At 46.0% G+C, this 19,428-nt stretch overlaps 1 protein-coding gene across 6 annotated transcripts in view; it reads left to right on the top strand.

The window, feature by feature from the left end:
- Positions 1–874: 874 nt before the first annotated feature.
- HIVEP1 (HIVEP zinc finger 1) overlaps positions 875–19,428 on the top strand; it is a 151,428-nt gene continuing 132,874 nt past the window's right edge. For 4 of the 6 annotated variants that reach the window (XR_008462395.1, XM_054164466.1, XM_054164467.1 and 1 more), the window contains exons 1-2: positions 2,069–2,229; positions 4,593–4,739. Coding sequence is in view for 5 of the 6 variants with exons in the window: in XM_054164466.1 (XP_054020441.1) it covers positions 4,700–4,739 (40 nt within the window). In the remaining variant the exon portion in view is untranslated. Of the gene's footprint in view, positions 944–2,068; positions 2,230–3,369; positions 3,391–4,592; positions 4,740–19,428 lie in introns of those variants that run through there. The other 2 variants (XM_054164464.1, XM_054164465.1) reach the window with 2 other exon arrangements.

Below are 19,428 nucleotides of genomic sequence, written 5' to 3'. Positions count from 1 at the left end.
TATTTAATTGGATTTATTTGCTAAAGACATCACGTGCTGGCTCCAAATGCCAAACCTGATGGAAAACCCAAGCAGCGATGAAAAACTGCCAACACCTCTTTGTCACGGAGTCTGGATAAAAAATAATTAAACCACAAATGTCCCTTTCCTCAGTGCCAAAAGCCCAGCTCAGGATTTCTTCCCCTCCACTTCACCCTGAGTTGCTGGAACACATCATGAGAAGGGCAATGAAGCAGCTAAGGGAATAGTAGCTATTCCGCCTGGAGAAACGGAGGTTTAAGGGAGACCTTCTTCCTATCTGTAACTCCCTGAAAGGAGGGGGTTACTCTTTTCCCAGGTAACAATTGATAGGACAAGAGAAAATGGTATCAAGTTGTGCCAGGGGAGGTTTAGGTTGGGTAGTAGGAAAAACGTCTACGGAAAATGTGTGGAGAGTGGAGGTGGCTGCCCAGGGAAGTGGTGGAGTCCTCATTCCTGGAGGTGTTTAAAAAGGTACAGATATAGCACTTCGGGGCATGGTTTACCGGGCACGGTGGTAGGCTGATTATTGGACTTGCTGATCTGAGGTCTTTTCCAACCTTAATGATTCTATGACGACGGGGAGGAGGCACAGCGTTTACCGGCGCTGGCCATATCTGCCTGCCTGGGGAAGGGGGCCGTAGCTCTCGGACGGGCAGAGTTACCCGGCAGAGAGCACACACCCTACGCATAGGCACACACAGCTCAGGCAGGAAACTGATCTCCGTTGCACAGCCCCCCAACCCCCCGCCGCTAAAACCCCGCGGGCCCGAGCCAAAAAAGGGGCGCAGCGGCGGCGGCGAGCACGACGCGCCTCCTCCTCGTATTTCCTCCCCCGCCCACTTCCAGCGGCGGAGGGGCTCGCTGCCGCCGGCTGCTGCCCGGGATGAAAAGTTAAACCGCGGTCAGGATGCGCGGCGCGGCGGTGAGTTTCCCCGCCGGCGCCGGGGCGCGGCGGGCCGGGCCGGGCCGGGGTGTCGGGGGAAGCCCGGGCGGGGAGGAACCTCTGGGATCTCCGCGTCAGCCCCGGCTTTCTGCGTCTCTGTGTGTGTGTGCGTGTGGCCGTGCCGTGCCGGTGCCCCGGGGGCCGGGCCGCGGCAGGGGGGAGCGCGACGCGACGGGGTGGAGAGGGAACGCGATTGTAACTTTCTGCCCTCAGGGTGAGGCGCAGCTTCGTGGTGGGGCTGCGTGGGACCCCTTGAGGAGACTTGCCGCGCGACGGCGAGGGTCCCCCCCTCTCCACTCACGGCTCCGGGACGGTGGCAGTGTCAGGCCCGGCCGCAGGGTCCCGCCCGCAAGGCGGTGGCGCGTCTGTTGTGCCTCGCGCTATGCCGCTGTCCCTCCCTCCCTTCCCCCCACCCCCCCCCATCGGGCCGCGAGGAAACCCCCTCGGTGACCCCTCCCCCGACCCCTCCTCCCTCCCGCCCGCCCGCCCCGGGAGGGGGTAGGGGGCGTGGCCGGGAGACCCGGTGACGTCACTGCTCCGGCCCCGCTTCCTGCAATAGAAAGTGAGAGAAGGTAAAACACCCCCCGCCCCCCCTCCCCCTCCCCCCTCCCAATCACGGCCCGCGCCGCTGCCTCGCGCCCCTCCCCCCGCTAATGACCGGGGCGCTACAGGCGGGGGGGCTGGGGGGGAAAGGGGCGGGGCGAGGCGGGGCAGCGCGTCTCTCCCTGAGGGGAGCCCGGCGGATGCGCTGAGTCCGCCTGTGCCCGCCGGGCCCGCCCCGCCTGTCAGGGGAGGCTCCCTCCCCCACCCCCCCCAGTATTGTGTGTCCTTCCCCCCCCCCCCCAACACACACTTCGTCGTCCCGAGGGAGGGGGGGCGTCTGGTCTGGGGTCGGTCGGCTGCCGTGTAGGACATGGCGGGGGGAGGGGTCTGTCGCGGTGGGGGGCTGTGGAGGGGGGGCCGTGCCGGGGGGCGGCGCCTTGGCCGGCCCGGGGGGACGGTGCATGGAGGAGGAGAAGGAGGAGGAGGGGTGGGTGTCGGTGCCGGGCTCTGTGTGTGTGTGTGTGTGTGTGTGTGCGCGGCCGGGCGCGGCGGCGGCGCTGGGTCATGTTTGTGTTTGAGGTTGTCAAGTGAAGGAGGATCCCGGCCCCCCCTCGCGTTCCCCCCCACCTTCTCCTCTTCTCTCCCTCTGCCTCCGCCGCGCAGGGGTCGCCGCGCTCCCCGCCGCCGCCATCAACCGCCGCCGCGCCGGCCCCTCAAGCCAGGTTTGCAGCGGGCCCCGTGGAGGGGGTTGGTGGTGGGAGAAGGGTTCGAGAGGCGCTGTGGGGAGGTGGAGGGGCGGTGCAGGGCGGGACGGGCGCTCCCCGCTGCGGCCGGTGCCCCCGCCACAGCCGGTGGCCCCCTTTGCGCGGAGCTGCGGCAGGCACAACACAATGTATGCTCTGCCGGCGGGGGGGTGGACGGGAAGGACGGCAGGCCCCACTTCCCCCCCAACCTCGGGCCCCGCCGGGCAGCCGCGGGGACTCCGCGCTCTGGCTGCACCCCCAGCCCCAGGCGGGCAGCGCTCGGGCGGGATGCTCTGTGCGATTTCGTGTCCCCCCCATCCCCTTCGCCTGCAAGCTTTGCAGCCGAGGTCAGGGAAGGGGGTGGGGAGGGTGGGTGCTGTGGAGCCCCGGCCCGACTCCTCCCGCCGCCGTCTCCGCTGGGTGCCGGGCTGCGGCCACCCCCCCCACCCCCCCCCCCGGCTTCCCCCCCTCTCCGGCATGTGAGCAGCGCTTTGTTCGGTGCGGCGTTGCAGAGGGGTTTTCCCAGGCTCCTCCCTCTTTATTCATTCATGTTTTTTTTTTCCTCTCTCTCTTCCCCTTCCCTTTGCAACCCTGCTCGCACATACCGACGGCTCTCCGGGCCCCGGGGCTGCCTGCCTCCCCGCCCCACTCCCTGATCTGCATTTTTTAGGGGGGGAGGAGGGGATGTGACCGCTGCGTTGGCAAAGGCTCCTTTCTCCCTCTTCCTTTTTTGTCAAATTAAGGAGGGAACGAGTTTTCCCTCGGGTCCTGCACGGTGTGGCTGCCGTGGCTTTCACACGGCTATCTCATTCTCCCCCCCCACACACCCCGAAAGAATGAGTTCTGCTGGTGCGCGGGAGAAATTGGTGGTTTTAAAGCGTAAATAAGATGTCATTTGTGCTGCAGGGGAGCATCGGGAAGTGCTTGTGATTTACGGGTACCTCGGGGGATTTCAAACTCCTGCTCCAAATAACTCGCATAAAGAAGTGACGGGTTTTATTATAATCTTTACAAATCTCAGCCCGGCAGCACCCTGAGTGAAGTGGGAGCGGTTGTAGGGGATACTGGTTGCTTCAAGCCTCTTCTCTGCATCTCCAGTTTGTGTCTGAGAGCAGGAAAAATGGACCTTGTTAACATCAGGTTTTACTTCATTTCTCAATCTCCCTGTTATCCTTGCAGATGAAGTGGTACGAGTGAACAACTTGACAGGCTGTGTGCTCTGTTTTTTGGATTTTTCCGTATTTTTTCCTTTAACGTGCAGTTATGCCCTAGTGAAGAGCCATTAGTCAGAAGAACATTTTCCAGCTTTCCTTTGTGTCAGTTGCAGTCATTTTTTTCTCCTGTTTGGGTCGTTTTATGCAGCAACAGACAAAAGAAACATTAAAAATTAACGATTATGTTCCTCAACAGCCTGTAGACTGAAGGGGGTGGTTGCAAGGAGCCTATTTTGAGTTCCATTTTTACACAAACGTGTCTTTAAAACAAACCCCCTGAACTGATACTTGAATGCTGAAAAATCAATATACTTTCTCCTCTGAGAAGTGACCCTTAATCAACTTGTCCATGTTAGGGGCTGTTCTGAAATGTGTAATTTTTTGTCAAGTTTCTTCCTAGTCTTTGCTAAAAATTTAATCTGCTAACATGAGGTAGTATTACTGTTAAAAATGTGCCAGTTTAGCAGAGAATCCGTGTGTTAGGCTGTTAAAAGCATTCCCTGTTCTGTGAGGGTGATTTGCATTGGGGCTTTGCTGGCTGCAGCCTCCTGTAAATTCAGGACTGTGCCAGGGCAGAAACTTGCTGTGCAACAGCTCGCAGGTGGGTCAAGAGCCAGTGTGGTTTGTGTACACTGACACTAAAGCAGAAATATCCCTGTGGGGAGTTTTTCTGGACTTGCACACTCCATGTAAGGAGCCTGGAGGTAGCTGATGTTACAGACAGGGTGGATTATTGCTGATACGGGGTGTTTGCCCTCCACTCTGCTCTCCCCCCACCTCGAAATGAAGATCAGTATCTCAAAGCCTGATGTGAAATTCTGTTTAGCTTTCTGGATTTATCTGCATGGGACAGGAGTTGTTGGAAGACATTTTCTGGCTCGAAAACAGCTGACAAATGTGGAAAAGTGTCAGTTTTTTTCATGCTTCCTGAGTAATCCCAAAAGGAGTTTCCCCCTAGTGTAGTTTCCTTAAGTCATTGGAACATTTCACTCTGTAAAAGGATAGGTGCAGAAATAGTTTTTGCTCATCACTAATTTCCATAGCAATTTGAGGACAAAAGGGACCAGATAGGTATCTTTATTCCTTACTAATGCACAGATCTCATAATTTTTCTTTCTCTTCTTTTAGCATACAGATTAACTGAACCCTTTCACAAGTTCATGGAGCTGCTGCCTCTCTGCTTGCTGTACTTTTCACTTCTGAGAGGAGAAAACGGTGTATGAGATTACAGGAAAATGCCTCGGACAAAGCAGATACATCCCAGAAATCTGAGAGGTAGGTAGCTCTCAGCTGAGAAAGAAAAGCTCTTGGGGAAACCCCTTTGCAGTTTCAATTACAAGGTTAAAGGAATATGTATTTCAGAGGCTGGTTTGATCCAAAAATAGTTTGTGAGCAAGTGTTGGGAGTCGTCCTTGAGATGGCTCAAATTTTGAGAGAAAGAAGTAGTAGAATCTGTTCTTACTCTCGCAGTCTGTGTGCTTGACAGCAGTCTTGATATCCTCAAGCTTATAGCCATAACCAGCATGAACTTTGAAAATGCAACAAAGGTGTAGTTTCCTTACCAGAGATTTTACAGTTGAGATATTCAGGGAGGTGGGAAATGTGTAATGTAGAAGCAGCTGGTAGTTGTTTTTCTTAATAGTAATCAGTTTGGCTTGCTTTTGAGGGGATCACTCTCCTCCCATGCGTGCCTCCTTACTGTTTATTATCTGTTCACCCATGCCGCCTCAGGCATTGCTGGGTTTGACCTTGGTCGCCTCGCTGTCCTGCCTTTGCAAGGCTAAATGGTAGCTTGTTGGCTCTGGGAAGGAACAGTCAGGCAAGTGACCTACTCCACAAACTGGCAAGCTTACGTGTCCAGGCATTTCCTTGAACAAAATCCCAGTGCACTTAACCGAGCCCAGGACTGGCTGATGAATGCAAGAAATCTGATCCTGTGGTTATTTGTTACTGTCTTGGTAGAAGTGGCCCCGGAGGAATTAAATGAGGGGAAAAAATACAGGTCATTTGATGAGCAGACGTATATGTCAAGGGAGAACATGCTTCCATCCCCACCCTTGTATGCAGCTTTCAGGAGAACATGCTTCCACCTGTGTCCTCACACGTAGCTGTCATCAGCTTTTTTAATGTGAGTTTTACAGTTGCAGTAGGGAGACAACCCTTCAAAGAGTAAAAGCAACGGCAAAACCACAAACATCAACACAGTTTTAGGGGCAGCAACAGCTTCTGGTTCCAGTTGTAGCTTTTTATGCCAAAATCCAACAAACATCTGCATGTGTTTTGGTTAGTTTACAGCCGAGAGGCTCTCAGGCGTTGGGGCTTACAGTTGTATCCAGGGCCTTGTGTTTGGGCACTGTCATCGCTGCTACCTCTAACAATCTCGGCTAGAGATGATATTTTTGCAGGGTCTTTATTCAGGAAGTGCTGAGTAGCATTGTTGGGGAGTGATGGGTAAGCCTCTATCACATCAGAAATTTTATGTTTAAGTGATGCCATTTCCTCCTTCTCACTGATGGTGAAGCAATAAATTAGAGCCCAGTTTTTAATACTGCCTCTTACCAGGTTGCTGACATAGCTGAGCTTATTGTTTTCCGATCAAATATGAGAGTGATCTAATTTAGTACTCTGTCTGATATCTCCTCTTTTATTGCTTGAAACTCAATAGGAGTTAAGTCTGTTGTAAAGCTTTCTATCCACTTAAAGAAACGCATTTAAAATAAATAATCTAATTAAACTCTTAATTGTGTAAGAAATAAACCACTTTTATAAACCACTTTCCCCCCCCTTGCGTAATTTCCCCAGTCGTTTAGCTTTTATTGTCCCCCGTAATAGCAGTTTTCATCAGTTCCTCTTATTCCACAACTAATGGAGTCCTTGAATGAATTAAGATGGGTTAAATGCTGAGAAGGGGAATAGAGGTGTACAGTGAGCCTGTAATTTGAAATTATGCTGGAATGGTTGAGTGTTCAAACTATGCAGGTACTGCAAACTTCAACACATGGTGAGCATGGATTGCTACTATCACGGGCTATTAGAGATGAAGTGATTTGAAGAATCAGTTTATTTCTTGTTAGTTATGCCCTATTTCCATTTTTAGTCCAGGTAATGAGGAAAACTAAATTTCAGGTTCTTTAGTCATTTTACCAGGCTCTGAGAATATTGCAGAAAATATTTGCTTAAACCCTCATTTTTTTGGCTGGGACTTGAGGAAGCTGAAAGATTTCACAGGTCTGTTTTCTGACAGCTTATTTTTGTGTATGCAAAGTTAGACCTATCTTAAGATGACACTTTTAACCATTAAAACTTTAAAAAATGTGGGTTTCTTAGCGCTGTGATTTAATCCATGGTAATTAGCACCCATGATAACTAAAGCTGCAGAAAGAATAGATGTGGTTGAAGGTGAAACTCTACAAACTCTTACAACTTTTGGAAAGCAAAGATGTCAGATTAAGTAGCCTCTATTTTTAGGTTAAAAGATATTTTTAAGTTGTCCAACCCTGATTGTCACCTTTTGTACTATATACAAAGAACACTTTATGGCATTACCTGGCTTTTCCCTTCCTTGTCTCAGCTCCTGTGGTTGCCTCATAGCAATCAGATCGCCAACAGCTCTGACTGGACTTGTCCAGAGCCCATCAATGTTTAACTTTTTTGAGAGATCACTGTTGAACAACCCTTGACACTCCCTATCCTTTTGTGGGTTGCACTTGCAGTCCAAGTCAGCTTGGAGAATTAACAATCAAGTCCAAGAACCTAAAGTATTTTCCCCTAAGAAAAACCCCATCATAATCCCTCTCTCTCCCCCTCCAAAACCACACAGAAAAACCCCACCATAAACACTCCCCCCACACACTGCCATTAGTTAATTTGAGGTTTGCTTCAGCACAGAAATAAGTGTTGAATGGTTTAATATTGCCTGTGTTTACCGTAAGCAGCCTTTTTGTCTGGGGGAAATGAAGTAGCATTGTTTAATATGGAGAGCTAAATTTAAGCTTTTGGCAGGAAACCTTAAGGCTCTTCTTCTTGCAACATGGCTTGAGTTTTCTCATTTTGTACACTTCTGAGAGAGCTGACAGCCTTTGGCAGAGCAGCAGTGGCTCTGAAGTATCATGATCAGTGAAGATGTTTGGGTTGTGGGGTTTGGTTTTTTGTGTGCTTAGGCCTACTTCCTTCTTGGGAGTCTTATGAGGAGTGGCACAGGGAACTGGCATTGTTTAGCCTGGAGAAAAGAAGGCTGAGGGGAGACATTCTTGCTCTTTACAGCTGCCTGAAAGGAGGTTGTAGTAAGGTGGGGGTTGATCTCATCTTCCAAGGAAGAAGCAATAGGTCAAGAGGAAATGACCTGGAGTTGTGCCAGGGAGGCTTAAGTTGAACATTGTGAAAAATATTTTCTCTAAAGTGTTGTCAAGCCCTGGAACAGGCTGCCCAGGAAAGTAGTGGAGTTACCATCCATGGAGGGATTTAAAAGAGGTGTAACTGTGGTGCTGAGGGCCGTGGTTTAGCGATGACCTGGCAGTGCTGGGTTAAGGGTTGGGCATGATGCTCTTAAAGGTGTCTTCCAACCAAAGCAATTCTGTAACGGTCACCTCCTCCTTGGCTTTCACTCTCTGTTTATAGATGAGTCAATATTGTGCTTACTAACTTGATTTTACAGCAGGGAAAAAATCCTCTATCAAGAGGACAGGATATGAGAAGCATTATTTTGCAAATAAAACCCGAGTAATTAAATTAGTTGGCCATTGGTTTTCATGACTGTGTGTTAGTGACATGGTTTTAATGGCTGACTGTGGCAGAATAAGCATGTTGTATCTGAAGGGGACCAAGAAGGCATTTGCTGTGCTGTGCTGGTTCCATAATGGTGTTCTGTCCTATCAACCTTCCCTGCTTCCTGCTGCAATGGGTCCTTAGGTGTACAATGTTACCATCACTAAGTGCACCAGTTTGGTAGGGGGAGTTGTGCACAATGTCAGGCTTTGTCTTTGGACTAACTTAACAGCTGTGGTCACTCCCACAGCGGGGATGAATGGCTAAAATGTGAGAGAAATCATGTTTTGCAGGTCTCAAAAGGATATGGGTTGGATTCATATGCAAATTCTGGAAAATGCTTAGGAGTTTCCAAGGTGAAGGTCAAAGGCATGATGAGGAAAAGCCCAACATGGGTTACCTGCCAGCTGTGTGATTGGAATGGTCTTGATCTCTTACCTATCGTGTTGCTAATCAAAAGCAGCATCACTACCCCTCCAGAAAATCAGCGTGTTGCAGAAGAGGAAAATACCTTCTTCAGACATCCAGAAGATGTCTTCTCTTAATTTACTTTGTCATATGAGGCTTTAGCTCACTAAAACTAACAAAAAGACTGCTTTGCATGTGGTTACACCTTGTATTTATGTGTCCAACTGATACATAGGTGTAACAAAACCTCTCCTGGAAGCCATAAGGTATTCCCAGAAGGACAGTTACGGTAGAGTCGTGCTTTTAGCAGGGCTGAGTGGGCTTGGTTTGTTGTCAGATGGTTGTGAGGATATAGAAGGCAAGAGAACTCACGTTTTGTTTACCTAGAGGTATCCTGTTGCAGAGTTGAAAATGAAAACCTGTTTATTATGTGTGCAGTGTTTAGCACAGTGTTCTGCTTCCCCAACACAAAACTGTTCCAGAAATGTTTTGAACTTTGTCTCTTTCTAGATAAGGTTTTTGTTACTTTTAAGAAGACAAGTTGTTGCTGTTTCTGTTTTTCCTTCTCCATCAATTTTTTTTTTAATTTGAAACAGATGTCAGACAGGGGCCACAAAGTTCCACAGCAGTCTCCAAATCTTTTGACACTTTGCATTTGATAAGGAAATGCAACTATAGTACGAACAACTTTGCAGTCATCTGAAAAATGTGCTTAAGCTTGCTGGAAAGCTGGATATATTCTGGGTCTTAAGATGCCCAGCCCTTCTGGGCATTGCAAGTTTGACTTCACAAAGAGTTTGCAAGTTGGTTTAAAATTGTAATGCACTTTCAGTATTGAAATAGGCTGATCCACACTGAAAGCTGACAAGTTGGTAACTCTTTTTAGTGTTTGGTTGTGTAGTCTATAAAACTTGAGAATTGATTGGCCTGCTGTGCTTTTAGTTCATGATTTGCATCAAATGACTTAAAAACCAAACCCAAACAAATGCTGAGAATTCTCAAGGCTTACTTCTGTAACTTGTGCTTGCTTGTTCCAAAAGAAATGTGCAAGCACAGTATTGACTTCTGGGTTTGGGTATGGTTTCTGAAACAAACAGTTTCTAATTCTCTACTAGAAGGTGTTTCTGAGGGTCTGTTGATTATTAACACATCAGAAGTGCTGCTGCTCCATGCTCTGTGGCATGCCTGTGGGCATCTGTAAAGATGCTATGTGTGTCTGGCTTAAATTTCTGGACAATGTGTGAGATGCAGAACAAGAAGTCAGTTTTGACTCTGACTTTGAGAAATACCCCTTGATTTGGCAGCAGTTCTTGGGTTTGTATGTTGAATTCTTGTTTCTGTAGATCCATTAGTTTCATGTAACTTCTTCTGTGAACTAAATTTGAACCACAAGCTGTCTCAGGAAGGTAGAGAGAATGCATGGCTGCATTGGTGTGTCATCAGCTGAAGTACCAGCAGATCCATCTGTAGTGCAATGAATAGACCAGGTCTTTTGTAGACCTGAGCCTACAAGAGACTTGTAGACCACTCTGTGCCTCTTATTTGTCATCTGGGATGTGGTATGATAATGATTGTCTGTTTGGTTTTGTTATGCTTGTTGAGACTGTAAGATCTTTAGGCTGTTTCTTAGGGTGTGTATGTTCCAACATCTTGCCCACTAGAGATCATCTTGGCTGAAGCACTTGTATTGAAATGTGAATAATGTCTACATTTATATGTGAAAGGATTGTCTAAAATACACCATGTAAGACAGACTGGATTTAAAGCTGTAGTTTGCCACCCCCTCCCTTCACCCAGCCCCTTCCAGTCTCGTTTGGTGTTCCCTAAATTTGATTGTGTGTTTTCAGCACAGTCTAGTCCTGTTCATGCACAGGATAGTTGGGGCCTATGTAAGTGGCCACAGGTGATGGACAAAATGTCTGTTGAGAGTAGATTGCAAGAAGGGGAAGAATAGTAGGGCATATAACAGCATTCATTATTGTCCTGAGGCAACTGCACATGTTTGACAAGATGAGGAGTAGTGGCTTCAAACTGGAAGAAGCTAGATTTAGATCAAACATTAGGAAGAAATTGTTCCCCATGAGGGTGGTGAGGCACTGCAACAGGTCGTCCAGAGAAGTTGTGGAGGCTCTAAGTCTGGAAGTGTTCAGAGTCAGGTTGGATGGGGCCTTGAGCAACTTGGTCTAATAGGAGGTGTCCCTGCCCCTGGCAGGGGTGTTGGAACTGGATGATCTTTAAGGTCCTTTCCAACACAAACCATTCTGTCATTCTGTTATTAACTGTGTTTAATTCCTGCCTCTGCCACTGAGTTTCTTTTGTGAGACTGGGAGACCAAAACTCAGCCAACAGCCATTATCTGTGTGCTGCATTTTGGCTGAGTTGAGATGCCCAGGCACAAGTTCTGAGTTTCTGCAACTGCAGAATGTCCACTGTGGCTATAGTTTGAGCACAAAATGCTGCAAAAATGCTAAGTAACTTTAAAGAAGGGGAAAAAAAAAACCAAAGAAAAAGTCAAGATCTAAGTGACTGGATCCAAGATTAGCCAACACTTTATTGCAAATCTTTTAATCTCTCTATATTTTGTGCCTGTAAATTGGAGATGCTGGTACCACATCAGCTTCTAAGGTCTCAGAAGATAAAGTTGTTGTGAAGCAGACTCTTGGTGGCTAAATAATGGAAAAGATGATGAAGAAATTGGTAGTAAACAGAGCCAAGCAGTGAGCGCAGCTCATGTTGTGCACTGCCTTGTGTAAACACACTCTCTTTGGGCATTCTCCAACTTCCTGCTGCTTTGCTTTCACCATCTTAACATTTAAAAGGTATTCTTAAAGGTTACTTCCTAGCTTTTAAAATACCGAACTAAAACCCCAAGAAATTCCACCCTGTTGAACCACTGCACTTCTCCTGTGAGTCATCCGTGCGCTGGGACCTCAAACTACAGCACAGGCTCTTGCTGTGTGTGAGCTGTGCAGCACGGTGATGTACGTGGCACAGACCAAGCGCTGGAGAGGGGAGAAGGAAATCGCTCTGATCTGTGAGTGCTGATCCATCCTGTTGCAGAGTTTTGAGCTGTTGCTGAGAAAGTCCCAACAGCCAGGAGGGAATACTCACTGTGGGGGAAGCCTCTAGAGAGGAACATCTTTAATGTCATCATTTCCCAGTTGGTTTCGAGACCGTGGATGACTTTAAGAATTTTAATGTACTGTTAAGCCAGCAGGAAACTGAACTGGTCTCAGCTGGCACCATGACTGAAAATAAAAGAAAACACTTCTAAAATCTGGCATAGAACTTTCATTCAGAATGAACAAAATTGGGCTAAGATTTAAGCAATTAAATAGAGGTCCAGCAAACCGAACTTGATTGTAGCTGGCACGGACAGCTTTGAATGTGTATTTATAGATTTCTGCATATGCACGTGAAATGTTTGGAAAAGAAAGTGGGGATAATGCAAAGAGAGTCAGCTGGGTACAGGCAGTTGCAAAAATAGGTGCTTTCAGAGAGAGCTAAACTGACATGAAGAAAAGGGATAATGGAATGATATTCCAGGATTGCAAAGGGATACCTGCAAGATGATGGAAAGGAGAACTTAGTTGTGTTTTCTTCATGGTAGAAAACAGCCAATTGTATTTTTCGTGGAGTATAAAATCATTCGAATTGCAGTTAGAATCAGGCTGGAGCTGCAAGAAATTGGTGAAGGGTAAGATAAAAAAATAATAACTGAATTCATACAGAAAGGAGAAAAGCAGCAGTGAAAGCTGTGTATAAGCCAGTTAGATTTATTCCAGAGTACAGTGAAGTGGAAACTGCACAGGCCTGTAATTCTGCCTCACCTTTACATCTTGTGTCTTCTTTATTGCTAATTGAGCGTGGAGTAAAAAATGCTACAGAATCTGGCATTTACTGAAGCATGAGCTCCAGGGTGTTAGGAAGGTCATGAAAAATGTAGCTGTGGAAAGAGAAACAAAAAGTAAGATTTCAGCAGTTGCTCTTTCAAACATTTCTATTAAAGCAGGCAGTTAGCTTGGGAATGAAACTGAGGCCAGGAACAATTGCCCTTTGTAGGATCTCAGCTTTCTTATGAGTATTTAGAAGAATACCACTTTTTGTTTGTTTTAAGTTCTGGCATCACAGAATAGATGTTGGTTTGCTATAAGGCAACTGTCTTAATGTAGAAGGTGTGTGTCTCTGTTCCTGAACCCACTTTAAAAAAACCCACCAAAAAAAAACCCAAGCCATCCTCTGTTTCTAATATGGAACTATTAAATATCAACATGTAAATAGCAAACTGCTGGATGGGCTGGAGAAGCTTGGGTAAGAGCCTCTTCACAGGTTTATGGCCATCTACATCTTAAGTGGCTGTTAAGAAAAGGGTGAAGGCTTATGGTCTTGTGTTTTCCTTAATTGATTGGTAGGGGTTGGAAGAGACTTCTGGCGATCATCTAGTCCAGTGCCCCTGTTTAAAGCAGAATCACATCCAGGCAGGTTTGGAATCATGGAATCATAGAATTAATAAGGTTGGAAAAGACCTTAAAGATCATCAAGTCCAACCTGTCACCTAACACCTCATGACTACTAAACCATGGCACCAAGTGCCATGTCCAATCCCCTCTTCAGCACCTCCAGTGATGGTGACTCCACCACCTCCCTGGGCAGCACATTTCAATGGCCAGCAACTCTCTCTGTGAAGAACTTCCTCCTTGCCTCGAGCCCAAACCTCCCCTGGCGCAGCCCGAGACCGTGTCCTCCTGCTCTCCAGGGAAGGAGACTCCACAGCCTCTCTGGGCAGCCTGTTCTGGTGCGCTGGCACTCTCACCGAGAAGAAGTTTTTCCTAATGTTTAGGTGGATCTTCCTGTGTTCCAGTTTGTGCTTGTTGCCTCTTGTTCTGTCACTAAGCACTGCTGAAAAAGAGTCTGGCCCTGTCCTCTTGACACCTGCCCTTTAATTCTTGATGAGCATTGGTAAGATCCCATTTTGGTCTTCTCCAGGCTAAACAGTCCCAGGTCTCTCAGGCCTTCCTCCTAAGAGAGGTGCTCCAGTCCTCTTGTCATCTTTGTAGCCCTCCCTTGGACTCTCTCCAGTAGTTCTTTGTCTCTCTTGATCTAGGGAGCCCAAAATTGGACACAGGACTCACTGGGTCAGAGTAGAGGGGCAAACAACCTTCCTTGACTTGCTGGTCCCACTTCTTAATGCACCCCAGGATACCATTTGCCTTCTTGGCTGCAAGGACGCAATGCTGGCTTGTGGCTAACTTTTTCACTAGGACTCTCAAGTCCTCCACAGAGCTACTTCCCAGCAGGTCAACCCCTCACCTGTAGTGGTGCATGGGTTTGTTTCTCTGCAGGTGCAGGACTCTACACTTGGCCTTGTTGATCTTCATTAGGGTCCTCTCTAATCAGTTCTATCCCAATAAACTTTCTTAGGGCATTGCTACCATTTAACAGTACCTTGTTGCAGTGTATTCCCTTTAATTAAAAAGGCACCAAAGGAGCATAGTGCTGTTTTCTTCAAACTTGTGTTGTACCTTAAGATGCTTGAAAGAGTTGGTGTGATAAATACTTAGCTACTGCTCCAGGCAAGGGTTCTTGGGGTGTGGGGAGAATTCCCAGTCCTTGGCAGGGTGGACAGGCATGCAGCGCCTTGCCTAGGGAGCTCAGTAACAACACAGGCATGTTGCATGTTAGGGGTAGTGGCTGTTGGACCTAATGCTGCAAAATGTCTGAAGAGGTGAAAACTCTCTTTTTCTAACCACAATCAGTTGTTATCACCAAAACAATCCCCCTGAAGCCCACCTTGATATACTGGGGAAGTGCCAGTTTTGAAGATTGGTTGTTTTGATTTGGGTTTTAATTCTGAAATGATTCCCTTTCATGGCTTGTATTTTGAGTTTCTTCTTGCCATCAGGCAATTTGATTTCAGATTGCAAACTGCTGTAAATATTTATGTTGGAAAATGTAAAGGGAACTTCCTAGAGCTAAACATTTTCAAAGAGCTGGTTATACCAGTACTTATTTCCTTTCTTCGGTGTGCTGGACTTCTGCAGTAAGCGCTTTAGTTCAGTAATGGCTCATGAGCTTATGGAGAGAGAAACTCAGGCTCTTACTCAGTTGGAAAAGTAAGATTTTCCTTGCTGTGTTAAAACAGATGAATAAACTGGACTTTGAATTTCCAAATTAGATGAGTTGGGTGATGCCAGGTTTTTCCCTCCATTTGTTTAGATGTATCTTAACTCAGAATATTTACATTAAGAAGAAAGAGAGGAAAAAACCACTCCTGTGACAGATGTTTGAAGCCTTCAGTGACGCATTTGTGGGGGAAGTGGGGAAGCTCTAGTTCAGTGGGCAAGGCAGTACCATTTGTTTTTATACAAAAGCTTTTAAAATTCCCCTTAAAGCTTCTCTAAGGATGAGACTCTTCAGAGAATATGCTGACTTAGCAATTTCCACCTGACCTTTGGCGGCAGACTGAAGAAATGTCTTCAATGATCCACAGGTTGGGAAAAGTGGAATTTTTGTTAAGATAAAGTTGGAGCAGTCTGTGCTCGTTAAAGCTTCATCTTTGACTTAAGACTCTGTTGATAGTCCTATAATTGAATCTGGTTGATGCAGTAAACGGAGTGTAACATCTTTCATTACCAGCTGAAGCAGCAAACAGAAAGTAACTGTCTGTATGTTAAATACCTTGTGAAATTTCCCCCCTGGATTCCAATTATTTAAAAGATGTGTTCCCACCAAGTCCCTTTCATAACTCCTGGGGCAGACCTCCTGGGCTGAAATAGCACAAGGCTTGGACCAAGCTGTGGGGAGGAAAAACGGTGGTTCAGCAGGAGCCTGTGGGATAGCGTCGCTACAAAACAACCATGTGTGTGTTCCTAGTTACCTATGAAATATGTGGCTTGTGCCCTGCCAGCTGTGCTAGTCATGGAATATCCAGAGCACACCACATGATTTCCTCTGAGTTTTGGCTTCATTTTGGGGTGTGGAAAGTAGGTTAAGTTAATGTTGAGTGGCATTGTTTTTAACTGCTGAGCTCTTCAATCGGATGGAAGATTGAACACTTGCTCCTACCCTAAAGCTTGCAATGCAATCACAATAAGGAGCCAGGAAAAAGAAAGAAGTGTTTGGAAATGGCATTTAAATATGGTTGTTTTGCTGTTCCATTACCTAGAAGGAATCTAGACACTGTGCTTTTGAAGGGGAATGCATGTTCCTTGCACAGTAGATGCACGGCTTCTACCTTTCTCCCTACTTCAGGATTTCGTACAGAAAGCAGTATTTTTGTCTCAGACCTATGAGGGAAACACAATGGCATATGTGTTAATTGTGTTTAAGAGAATTAATTGTCAAATTGTTACTAGCAGAATACCCAATATGCCAAACTGTTCCTGTAATTCTCAGTTGTCAAGAGGCAGAGCTAAGTGTGTACACCAAAATAGTTTAATGCCTCAAATCTGAAAAGAGAATTGCTCTCTTCAGCGTAAGGGCAACATTTTTGTGCCTAAGAGGCAGGTGAGGAACTGTGAAATACTAAATTTGTTGCAGGGCTGATTTTTAGTAATTTTCAAACTAATCTTTCTGTAGTGTACTTGGAGGACTTGCCAGGTTTGTCTCAGGTGTTGCATGCATTTGCAGGGGGGGTGGGAGACAGTGTCCTTTTCCCTGATAACAATTTATGGAACATTTTATTCCATTTCCCTCTGTTTGTTTGCTTGTGGAGGGGTTTTGGGTGGATTTTTTGTTTTGTTTTGTTCTTTTCTTTTAAACTCTCTATCTGTGCCAATGAAATGTCTTGCATTTAATGTAGAGCACTCTGTGTTATGTCCAGCTCTGTGTCCAGAAGCATGTTTGAAACTACTGGGTTTTTTTAACGTGCTTTTTCAATATTTGTTTTGTTTTGTTTTGTTTTCTTACAATTCTGGAGTGTAACCTGAAACAGTGATGAAACTTCTGGAGATACCAGAGGAATTGTTGGTCTGTGACAGGATGGTTTTACTGTTACAGAGAAAAGGAAGCTGGGGGGAGACTTCACACTCTACAACTACCTGAAAGGATGTTGGAGCCAAGTGAGGGTTTGTATCTTCTCCCAAGTAACAAGCGATAGGACTAGAGGAAGTGGCCTCAAGTTGCATCAGGGGAGATTGAAATTGGATGTTAGAAGAAGCTATTTCACTGAAAGAGTTGTCACACACTGGAATGTCTCCTCAGGGAGATGTTTGAATCCCCATTCCTGTAGCTGTTACAAAGATGTGTAGAAGTGGTACTAATGGACATGATTTAGCATCAGACTTGGTAGAGTTAGGTAGTAGTTGGACTTAATGATCTGAAAGGTTTCTTCCAACCAAAACGATTCTGCGATTCTCTTCTCTGACTGCTTCTGTCAGACTTGTGAACCACAGTTTGACTTCAGTAAGTTTGGTACCAGGAGTGCTGTAGCACTCGGCGCCATCCCTGTTCATCTGTATGAAATCCATTGCCACAGTGGTAGAAAGCAAGCCAGGTTTTGTTGTTTGGCTGCTAAATACAGATCTGCTTCCCTGTTGAAACTGTCAATCATCTTTCTCTTCGGCTCATTAATTAGGCTCATCGTTAGGCTTGCTCAGAAGCCCTGCAGTCTTAACAGTTTATGATTTTCTGAGGATTTCAGTTGTCTTGGTGTGTCATCTGCATATGCAAAAGTACTCTCGGGGCAAACTCTGAAAATCCTTGAAGGAGCAGGTTGGAATCTGCTGCTTGGGGCTTTTGCTGGAGAGATCCCATATACTGGAGTGGCCACTGGAGGCGGATTGGGACACGTCATAGGGCTCGTGGGAAGTTTTCACAGGCATCCAGGTGGGATCTGGCCTTGGCACAAACCAAATTTTAATTATTAATGGTTTTCCAGTATCTTAGGGCTGCCTTCTATCGAGCCTTTTCAGAAAGAAGCGAATAAATAGCATGTTCTTTTTTTCACAAGTGATGTTCCCGGTGCTTTTGGTGTTTGTTGTTGCTTTTGGCTTTGTGTGTTGGTTGTTTCTTGTTGTTGTTGTTTGGCTTTGTTTGGTGGGGTTTTTTTGTGGGGTGGGGTTGGAGTGAGGTTGGTTGTGTTTTTTTTGAACTCCAGAGTGGCTTCCAGTTCTCACTCTCTGTGATTATTGCTTCTCTACCATTCTGCCAGCTAATGCAAATATAACCCAACAGCCTAGTGGGCATCTGGGAAGCAGGCAAATTCATAATGTCATCGTATTCCTCCCTGATTATTGCTCTTGTTCTTAAGCCTCACAAAGCTTTGCTGTTGCTTACATCTTACGTGCTTCAGTTTGCTCCCTGAGCAAAGTTGTAGGTATAAAGAGATTTCTACTGAAGCAACCCAGAGCTTACATGATGAGGACTTAAAAAATACAGTTAACCAAGTGTGTTCTTCAGGAGTAACATCTTTACAGTGCTTTGGGAAAGCAATACAGGAAACTGTCTAAAGAGCAGAACATTAAGAATCATGGTTCAGAGGTTTGAAAAATGTGATACCTGTCTGTAGGACACTCGGGAAGCAATGCCAAGTAATGGATTTTGGTGTATCTGAAAGTTGTTATTTTAGGCAATATTTCTGTGAACAGGTCTCCAAGATGAAAGAACAAGTGTGCGTGCGGTTCCATTTCTCACTGGTCTATAGAAACATGTTTAGGACTGTTAGGAAATGCAGGGGGAAAAAGAATGACTATTAAAATAATTTCCTAACTTTTACAGTAACTTCTGTACTTGTTTGCCTTTTTAAATGTTTTGTTTGGTAAAAGTCCTCCATTTCCCCATTTTGTAGGAGATTCACATTCACATTGTAGCCACTTTTTTTTTGAATGCTCAACCTCAGTAAAATGCTGACCAAGTTAGCACCTTAAATCTCTCTTGTTTACCATCTTGGACTGTCAAAGGGAGCTTCAGCAGAGAGAAGGTGTGATGGGCAGGCTGGTGTGCCCCATGTGCCTCGCAGCCTCCTCTAGTATGTCTGTAGCATCAAGGGTAAAAGACAGATTGAAATCGTTGAGCTGTTTTCTTGTGAACCTTAGTATGTTGCCTGTGGTCAGCCTTATAAAATAAAAGCATATAAATGCAGCTTGGGAAATTCTGATTTTCAGTTTGGCAGGGAAATCACAACCTGCACAGCATGGCCAGCGACAGTCCGAGCTCGCTGCTGCTGGCCTCCTGTCGTTGAATGTATTAATTATAAAAAGCTATTTGAAAATACTTAGGAACAGGGAGGAATTGGAACATTAATGTCTTATTGGTGGAAAATAATGGCCTGGAAAGGATGTAGTGGTCAGTGTTTTACAGAGCTGAAAGTTTTTGGTTAACCACATATTTCTGCAAGGGCATTCAGAAATTTAAAATGCTTTTAAATCTACTGATGCAAGGAGAAGGGGCAGAGGAGACCCAGCCTGACTTTTAGCGAACAGAAAAGGTTAATGGAGATGCACAATTATATATTGATGACCTGCAAGTTAATTTCAGTCTCTCACGTCTAGTAAACACCAGTGTAAAACAGCTCTCTTGAGCTGATGTTATAACTAATCAGCTTTTTATCCAAGAGTGTTTCAAAACACAGATTTGGCAACAGTAACTAGGATGCTGTTTTACAGCAGAACCCCCAGTAAATAAAAAGGAAGCTGGGAATCAGTGTTGATTAACGGATCCCCATTCTGTTATTTAAATGTTTACATCCCGGTTAGCATCCATGCTGCCTTTAAACATGCAGTTTGACTACAGCAAAATTCGAGGCATGAGGAATGGAGATAATCTTTTACAGATTCGCAGAATTAACCAGGTT

This window comes from Dryobates pubescens, chromosome 9 (assembly GCF_014839835.1).
Source record: "Dryobates pubescens isolate bDryPub1 chromosome 9, bDryPub1.pri, whole genome shotgun sequence".
Taxonomy (NCBI): domain Eukaryota; kingdom Metazoa; phylum Chordata; class Aves; order Piciformes; family Picidae; genus Dryobates; species Dryobates pubescens.
This window is presented reverse-complemented; position numbering and strand designations above follow the sequence as displayed.